Source organism: Palaemon carinicauda, chromosome 1, assembly GCF_036898095.1.
Source record: "Palaemon carinicauda isolate YSFRI2023 chromosome 1, ASM3689809v2, whole genome shotgun sequence".
Classification (NCBI taxonomy): Eukaryota; Metazoa; Arthropoda; class Malacostraca; order Decapoda; family Palaemonidae; genus Palaemon; species Palaemon carinicauda.
The window spans coordinates 111,194,549-111,204,548 of NC_090725.1; the positions used below are offsets into that span (position 1 = coordinate 111,194,549).

At 40.6% G+C, this 10,000-nt stretch overlaps 1 protein-coding gene across 3 annotated transcripts in view; it reads left to right on the forward strand.

The window, feature by feature from the left end:
- The window catches only part of knk (protein Skeletor knk), a 186,034-nt gene that overhangs the window by 37,102 nt on the left and 138,932 nt on the right, over positions 1-10,000 (forward strand). The window contains exon 2 of one of the 3 annotated variants that reach the window (XM_068384030.1): positions 6,196-6,351. The exons of the other annotated variants lie outside the window; for them this stretch is intronic. Coding sequence (XP_068240131.1) covers positions 6,303-6,351 — 49 coding nt within the window. The 5' untranslated portion in view covers positions 6,196-6,302. The remainder of the gene's footprint in view (positions 1-6,195; positions 6,352-10,000) is intronic. 3 annotated transcript variants of the gene reach the window in all.

Sequence of the window (10,000 nt, forward strand, 5' to 3'; positions counted from 1 at the left end):
TAGCAGGCTCAGACACTCTTCCGTGCTCGGTAAGAGTTTGTTTGAGCCTAAGGACGTGGAGCTTACCACTGAGAGGTGGAGGAAGTCCGACCAGGATTCCCTCATCCATAGGGCCCTGATATCGAGGCCCTACAAACCTCCAGCAGCCCAACAGCCCCGTCCGGTTAAGGACACAAAGACGACGACAGCAGCAAAGCCGAAGGTGTCTAAGCCCTTTCCTGCCAAGAGCAGAAGGAGCAAGAAGTCCTCCAGGGGAGGCAAGAACCCTAGAGGAAACGGCCGAGGCCGTAAACGCTAGGGCTGGCAGTCCCCCTGCATGTCCACCAGTGGGGGGATGCCTACAAAGTTGCGCGACAAGGTGGCAGCAACTCGGGACAGATACCTGGACGATTTCCGTAGTCGGTCAGGGTTATTGCGTCCCGTTCACAGCTTCTCTACCTCACCTGACAGCGAATCCAGTGTCGTTGAGCTCTCTTGCCATGGGATCGGCAAGAGGGCAAGCCCTTTGGGCAGAAGTCCAGACCATGTTGAAGAAGGACGCTCTCCAAGAGGTAGTGGACGGGTCCCCAGGCTTCTACAGTCGACTCTCTTGTAAAGAAGGCGTCTGGAGGCTGGAGACCAGTCATCGACCTCTCAACCCTGAACGGATTTGGTCCCTGTGGGTCTTGCGGAACGGACAGACCTCCAGTGGTGGGTGGCAGACGTGAACCTACGAAAGGGAGTGGATCTTCTCGTCCTTCCCCCGGATTTGATGTTGTTCTCAGACGCATCAAAGAAAGGGTGGGGGGCCCATGTTCTGTACCACAGGACCTCGGGCCTGTGATCAGAATCAGAAAAGTACCTTCACATAAACTTGCTAGAAATGAAGGCCGTATTCCTGGCACTTCAGAAGTTCCACCAAGTCCTGGCGGGCCACTCTGTGGTGGTGATGAGCGACAACACCACAGTGGTGGCTTATATCAACAAGCAGGGAGGTACCTTTTCGGAACAGCTATCCCATCTTGCAGTAGAGATTCTGAGATGGTCCGAAGTCCACTCGATCACACTAGCGGCTCGCTTCATTCCAGGCAAAAGGAATGTGCTCGCCGACAGTCTGAGCAGAGCGACGCAGATAGTGAGTACCGAGTGGTCTTTGGATCCTCAAGTAGCCAACAAAGTCCTGACTTTGTGGGGTTCCCCGACGGTGGATCTGTTCGCTACAGCGCTGAACTTCAAGCTCCCGCTGTACTGCTCCCCAGTACCGGACCCCAAGGCTCTCTGGCAGGATGCCTTCCAACAACGGTGGGACAACATCGATTTGTACACCTTTCCCCCATTCTGTCTGATGAGGAGGGTGCTCAACAAGACCAGAATATCAGTCAATCTATCAATTACCCTGATAGCTCCGCTATGGCATCACGCAGAATGGTTCCCGGACCTTCTACAACTCCTTTTGGAGGTTCCGAGAGAACTCCCTCCACGTCACGAGCTACTCAAACAACCGCACGCAAACATCTTCCACAAAGCTGTAGCTTCGCTTTGACTTCACGCCTGGAGACTATCCAGCATCTCCTCACGGAGAGAGGATTTTTGCAACAAGTTGCGAACAGGATGTCTGGTCACCTGCGGAAGTCATCCGCAGAGGTCTACCAGGCGAAGTGGCGAGTCTTCTGTGGTTGGTGTCGTGGAAGGGGTATCTCTCCACTTGATGCCACTATTCCAGCAATAGCGGAGTTCCTTGTGTTTTTGCGGGAGGAAATGTGCCTTTCAGTCTCGGCAGTGGAAGGCTATCGCTCAGCCTCAAGTCTTGCCTTCAGGCTCAAAGGAATGGACATTTCTTCCTCGCTTGAACTTTCCCTTCTCATACGGAGTTATGAACTTACCTGTCCTCAGTCGGAAGTGAGACCACCTCCATGGAATGTGGTTAGAGTTCTCAGGTCTCTGAAGAGACCTCCCTACGAACCATTACGCCAGGCTTCAGATCGCCACCTTACCTGGAAGACTGTTTTCCTGCTAGCATTGGCCTCAGCCAAGAGAGTCATTGAACTGCATGGTCTCTCGTACGACATCGCCCATTCAAGGGGATGGGGGGAGGTAACGTTCAGGTTCGTCCCTGAGTTTGTTGCCAAGACTCAGAATCCGGGAGTGCCGGACCCTAGGTTCGACTCTTTCCAGGTTTCGAGTCTTTGTTCTGTAACAGATGACCCAGACCATCTCCTACTGTGCTCAGTGAGGAGTCTGAGGTTGTATCTTAAAAGAACTGCTGCGGTTCATTCCCAGGTGCAAGCCTTGTCCGTGAGCAGTGGGAAAACGAAGAGGAGGGTCACCAGGAATACTATCTCGGCCTGGATTCGCAAGGTAATACATCTGGCCTTGAATCCTGACCCTTCTCAGTCACATTGCCCTAGAGCGCATGATGTCGGGCATATCTACGTTCCTGGCCTTCAAGAAAAAATATTCAGTGACGCAGGTCCTACTAGCTGGGGTGTGGAAGAGTCGGACCACCTTCACGGCCCACTACCTGCAAGACGTGACACACGGAGGCTCGATACGTTCTCTATCGGCCCTGTGGTAGCTGCACAACAGCTGGTCTAACCTCAGGCTCCTTAATGGACAAGTAGCAGAAGGTTGAGGGAATTGTTACCCGGTTTTAGTCTGCGTGAATGAAAATATCTGTCTGGCCCTTATTCTTTTCTTCATCCTCTCCTCCCTTGGAGAAAGCAGCATCCTGGGTTCTCTGCACAGCTGACCTCGAACCACTGCAGGTAAACAATGCTCCCTTGTGTTCCTAGTATTAAGTGTAATACTGTCATGTCCCCATACCCTGACGAGGTGGTATTGGGAGAGTCCTAGTCAAGATTTCCCTGTGAAGAACTCCAGGTCAACCTCCTAGGAAGAGTCACTTCCTCACCTTCACACACAGCTTATGTAGGCCGCAGCAGTTTCACAGCATGCTAGCGAGGAGCAGGGACTCCTTATTTCTTGAGTACTCACACACTCGAATATGGAGTCCCCGGGCAAGCCAAAGCCAGTATGGCAGGGACTTGCCTCCCTACCTAAGGGTTGAGTCACCCCCTGTAAAGCGTGGTTTGTATTTCAGTTACGGAACAAATGACAAATTCGTAGATAATTCTTATTTTTTCCTAACTATACAAACCTTAGCTATTTACACATATTTGCCCGCTAGCCCTGTCCCCCGGGATAAGTCCTACCTCTAAGCAAAGTGAAGCCCTCACTGGTGTGTGAGGGGGGGGGGGTAGCTAGCTACCCCTCCCTAACCCCCGCTAACTAGCGGTGGGGTAGTAAACCCTCGTTAAAATTCTAATGGCTCGTCATTCAGCAACGCCGGAGTAATTACCCCGTGTAAATAGCTAAGGTTTGTATAGTTAGGAAAAATACAAATTATCTACGAATTTGTCGTATACTGTAATCATCTCCTACTCCTATTGACGCTAAGGGCCTCTGTTAGATTTTGCCAGTCGTCTTTATCTTGAACTTTTAATTCAATACGTCGCCATTCATCATCTTTTTCAGGTGTCATAGTTCTCAGCCATATAGGTCTAGGTCTTCCAACTAATTCTAGTAAGATCAACCGCCAGGCATCAGGAGTAAAAGGCAAGAGACAATTTGTCCTTAAACCTTTTCCGTCACCCATACATACATACATACTTCACACTCCTTACGGTGCGTCCACACTGGCAACATCGTGTCTACCGACATAACAAAGTTGGGAACCTTACAGTCAACATCGGTACACATATCGACAACAATGTATGAAACTTTCTGCTACAATGTCTGGCAACATATTGGCAACACGCGTCAACTTGGTGAAGCCGTCCACACCTCATTCTAGAGACTTGAAAAGTATGTCGGCGTGCCAGGACGCACTGGCGGCTGCTGCTGCTGTTGTGCTATGTGTTTACAGCGGAGGAGGCACCGTTGTAGAGTCTGGATGAAACCCTCCCTATTGCATAATAGGAAAAGTGAAGAGCCTTCAAATCTCTTGCACACCGTTATAGAAGAGGACGTCTCTCTTGCCACATACAATGCACGAGAAAGGAGTACAGTATTCGAGAATTTTTCTGATATCCAAATCCGATTTTGAATACTTGTTGCACATGATTGGCACTATTATAAGTAAAGAAGACAAACTTCAGGCAGCCAATATCTGCATCAGGTCGCCTTGGTGTAACGCTGCGCGTTTTGGCAACTGGAGATTCCTACAGCAGCCTCGGCTAATCTTTCAAGACGTCCAAGCAAGCAATAAGCCGGATTGTGCCAGAAGTCTGCGATGCATTGATAACAGCTCTTAGCGATTACATCAAGGTAAGAAGACCTCTTACAATATTGTGCCATACTAACACTGAATTATGACGTGATAATAAAACATGTACGCACGTACATTGCCGTACAATTTAAGGTATCGTAATGGTACATTGCACTAAAAATAAATATATAAGTAGTCATGGATAACAAGCATTTTTTACCAACTTTCAATAAACTTCTCTGACAATTTTCATTGAACGAATCGTAACACATGCAGTTAGATGTGGGGGAGTAAGACAACCCACCCCTTGAACAGCGTTTTACTTACCGACTAAAGGGAAGCACCCCCCCCCCCCTTAAAGCAGAGAGGTTACAATACTAAAGCAGTTCAATCCTTTTACTGAAGATACGAAAATATTGGTTTTTATGGAACGTTTTGATGTTTTCTGAAATAATTTAACATCAGATTCGATATAATGCATGTGGGATTATTTCAGAGAACATCAAAACCTTAAAAAATCCCTCGCCGAAACCAATGAGGGCAATTAACCAAAAAATTTTCCAATATTTCAATAAGCAGTGTTGTGTGTGTGTCCGGGTATCTCCAACCACATCGACTCGTCCACACCAGGGTTGCCAACATATCACCAATAAATCTCTACCAACGTCTCGACAACAATGTTTCGTCAACAGTCTAACAACTTGTTGCCTACAAAGTTGTACTCAGTGTTGTCGACATGATTTGTCGCTGTGTGGACACACCTTTAGTCCTCAGCCATGTAGGCCTGGGCATTCCAACTCTTATTAGGTAGTAGATTGGCCAGGGCACCAGCCACCCGTTGAGGCACTACTGCTAGAGAGTTATGGGGTCTTTTGACAGGCCAGACAGTACATTGGATCCCTCTCTCTGGTTACGGCTCATGTTTTCTTTGTCTACACATACAACGAAGTCTGGTCTATTCTTTACAGATTCTCCTCTGTCCTCATACAACTGACAACACTGTGATTATCAAACAATTCTTCACCCAAGGGGTTAACTACTGCACTGTAATTGTTCAGTTGCCATTTTGGCAAGGGTAGAAGAGACCTTAGCTATGGTAAGCAGCTCTTTTAGGAGAAGGACACTCTAAAATCAAACTGTTGTTCTCTAATCTTGGGTAGTGCCATAGCCTCAGTACCATAGTCTTCCACTGTCTTTGGTTAGAGTTCTCTTGCTTGAGGGTGCACTCGGGCACACTATTCTATCTTATTTCTCGTCCTCTTGTTTTGTTAAAGTTTTCATAGTTTATATAGGAATTATTTATTTAAATGTCATTGTTCTTAAAATATATTTTTCGTTGTTTCCTTTCCTCGCTGTGCTGTTTTCCCTGTTGGAGCCCCTTGGCTTATAGCATCTTGCTTTCCCATCTAGGGTTGTAGCTTACCAAGTAATAATTATATATATATATATAATATATATATATATATATATATATATATATATATATATATATATATATATATATTGTATGTCTTGAAGTCTATGTAAAATCAATTTTCTTTAAAAGCAAAGCTATGTTGGTTTCATACAAGTGCGCACAGTATTTTTTAATTAATTTCCTGATCTGCCCATCTTTTCGTGTACCTTTTGATATATAAACGTGGACGATATTTCTTGGTTAAAGCGCTTTCTTTACAATAACGGTAATGGGCAAATGCCATTCGACGCAAGAATGTCTTTTGTATAATTTTATTACACAGAATTTTATAGATTTTATACAGTAAATACCGCTGTGGTATTATGGAAAATACTAAACGTATATTATAGTTCATATAAACACTATATATGGCAGAGGATATAGAGAATTATCATAAATATAATCATGAAATTATTTCAAATATTACTAACCGGCAACTGTGATTGACCTCTAGTCTTGAGAGATTCTCATTCTCTCTTTTCCTCACTTTCAGACTCAGTCACTCTCAAGACACTGTGAACTGTATGTGTGTGTGCTCAGTCTCTTTCCTTAAAGGATTTATCGCTTACTAAAATTATGATAAGGATTTATTAAGTGAAAATGGCGCTAAAACAGTTCGTGGTGCTATCCGTAGCTTTGAATTTTATAGGTAAGGAATATTTTTTATTTGTACAATATTTTTTTTTTTTTGGCTAAATGTCATGGAAGTGAAACTTTGTGTGGACGAACTAGTTTCGTGGAAACGCTTTCAGTTTCAAACTGTTTATAGATACGTATATCTTTTTAAATATACTTCCGAGTACTATTTTACATAGTTTACAGAGTACTGAGTTATTAAAAGACTTAGTTACTATATTTTGCCCTGTGAACTCATTGGAATGGTGAGCAAGTTGGTATTTCTACATTGCCATATGATGAAATGACTCCACGAATTATGTTGGGTTTTTTTTTAGCACTATCTGGAAGAGTTCGTAGCCTCTGGAAAAATATTCCTGTTTTTATATTTTATGTATAAAATATTTAAATCTTGCTATTCGTAAAATATTCAAATCTTGCTATTCGTAAAATATTTTGAATTGTTCATTACCTCTCTAGTGTGTTTCCTTATTTCCTTTTCTCACTGGGCTATTTTCCCCAGTTGAAGCCCTTGGGCTTATAGCATCCTGTTTTTTAAAACGGGGTTGTTGTTTGGCTGCTGATAATGAAATCTTGTTATTCTTCCAGTATTTTTAATTGTTCATTACCTCCCTAGTTTATTTCCTTTCCTCACTGGGCTATTTTCCCCCGTTGGAGCCCTTGGACTTATAGCATCCCGCTTTTCCGACTAGGGTTGTAGCTTGGCTAATAATAATTAAATCTTGCTATTCTTACAATATTTGTAATTGTTCATTACCTCTCTAGTTTGTTAATTTCCTTATTCCCTTTCCTCACTGGGCTATTTTCTCCGGTTGGAGCCCTTGGACTTATAACATCCTGCTTTTTAAACTAGGGTTAGCTTAGCATATAATAATAATAATAATAATAATAATAATAATAATAATAATAATGATAAAATCAAATTCCACCTTTTAGCATGGCTGACAGCTTGTAGGTTTATTACCGAAAGTTGACCCATATTTTAAAATGTTTAAGCTTGTTCAAATCTGTTCATAACTTTCATACAGTCTAGTGAAATTTTTTAATTACTTTGGTAATTTATGATTTTCTTAAGAACGTCTGGAGAGTATTTAAGTTTTCTTGTATTTCCGTTTTTTTCATTTCAATTTGTTTCCCCAAGACCAGAAATATTTTATTCTTCAACCATCTGGTATTTTGAAATGCTGTTTGAAATAGCTTTTATACATTATTCATTATTACTACTACTACTACTAGCTAAGCTACAACCTTAGTTAGAAAAGCGGGATGCTATAAGCCTAAGGCCTCCAGCAGGGAAAAAATAGCCCAATGAGGAAAGGAAATAAGGAAATGAACAATATGAGAAATAATGAATGATTGAAATAAAATATTTTAAGAACAGTAACATCAAAACAGATATTTTATATGTAAACTATAAAAGGACTTATGTCAGCCTGTTCCACAGAAAAAAATTGCTGCAAGTTTTAACTTTATAAGTTCCATCGATTCAACTATACCCGATTAGGAAGATCCTTTCACAGCTTGGTCACAGCTGGAATAAAACTTTTAGAATACTGTGGGGTAGTAGGCCTACTGTAGGTTTTACTTCCACTACTGTATAAGTTAAAACTCTTCAAATTCAAGAAATTTGTAATTTTAGGATAAGTGAAATTGATAGGTGGCCAAGAATAAATGAAATTGTATACTAGTCTGCAAGCTTTGTCAACATGTTCACCTTTTGAGATAAAAAAAAAAAGTTTGACTATTCATATAGGTATTTCCGGAGTACGGTGTTTTTTTTTTCAGGAAATAAGAGGCTAAAATATAACATTCTTCTTGGATGATTGTACACACAAACGCGCGCGCGCGCACATGAGCGATCTCATGAATTTTATTTTTACGGTTAATGTTTAGTAGCGTTTATACTTGAGAGATGAAGCCAAGGTCTATAGATATAAGCTATAGACCTTGGATGAAGCAATAGTATAGGCCTATGTTTACCATGTAGCTGTATATGCTCACAGATTCGTGGAACAATATTAGTAAGCAAGCTATTTGATTTTAGTTGTTGGTTTTATATATATATATATATATATATATATATATACATATATATATATATATATATATATATATATATATATTATGTGTGTGTATGTATGTACTGTATGTATATAATCCCTTTTAGAGGATACGTAAGGGTGTGTGTCGCTATGACCAGTAAAGCTGTAGGCCTAATAATAGGTTGGTTTGCCGTGAGAGATATCAGATGAAAATCTTCCCTTACCAATCCGCACTGGTCTTTGTCCTGCAGTGGTCTAGAAACTGCTGTTTATATATATATATATATATATATATATATATATATATATATATATATATATATATATATATATATATATATATATATATATATATATATAGATAGATAGATAGATAGATATATGTATATATAATGGTAATTTCGTGAATTTTCGTATTCAATCATAAAAAAAACATGAAAATATATACATCTTGAAAAATGTCTATCGCCACTACAACCAAACTTTATAGTCTATATTTTATTAATATCACTGGCATCCTTCCACTTATTAATTACTAATATTTATAGGTAGTAGGTTGGCCATGGCACCAACCACCCGTTGAGACATTACTGCTAGAGAGTTAAGGGGGTCTTTTGACTGGCTAGACAGTACTATATTGGATCATTCTCTCTGGTTTCGGTTCATTTTCCCTTTGCCTACATGTACACACCGAATATTCTGGCCTATTCTTTACATATTCTCCTCTGTCCTCATACACCTGACAACACAGATTACCAAACAATTCCTCTTCACTCAAGGGGTTATTGCACTTTAATTGTTCAGTGGCCACTTTTCTCTAGGTAAGGGTAGAAGAGAGACTTCAGCAGCTCTTCTAGGAGAAGGACTCTCCAAAATCAAACCATTGTTCTCTAGTCCAGGGTAGTGACATAGCCTCTGTACCATGGTCTTCCACTGCCTTGGGTTAGAGTTCTTTAGCTTGAGGTTACACTCGAGCACACTATTCTATCTTATTTCTCTTCTTGTTTTGTAAAAGTTTTTATAGTTTATATAGGAGATATTTATTTTTAATGTTACTCTTCTTAGAATATTTTATTCTTCATTTTTTCTTTTCCTTACTGGGCTATTTTCCCTGTTGGAGCCCTTGGGCTTATAGCATCTGTCTTTTCCAATTAGGGTTATAGCTTAGCTTATGATAGTAATAGTAATCACTATTGTTTTAATTATTCCTGTATACTGTATATAGGGTACATTTCGACCTATATTTTACGCAACGCTGTTGGTTCATGTCAAAGTATTTGTTAAAATTCAATAGATTTTGGGTTAAATCAATTACCATTTACTGACCTAAGTCTTCGAAATTTCAATTTGAAGGATATACAAAATAGAATTACATTCAATATTCGTAAGGTCAATTATTATAATCTATAGTGTTCAGTATTGTTGGTTATTACAACAATCTCGACATTGTAAACCTTGGTTGTGGAGCGAGTAGCTGCATGTAGAGTAGTAGTAATAATAATAATTATTATTATTATTATTACATACATGTATGTATGTATATATATATATGTGTATATGTATGTATATGTATATATGTGTATATATGTATATGTATGTATGTGTATATATGTGTATGTA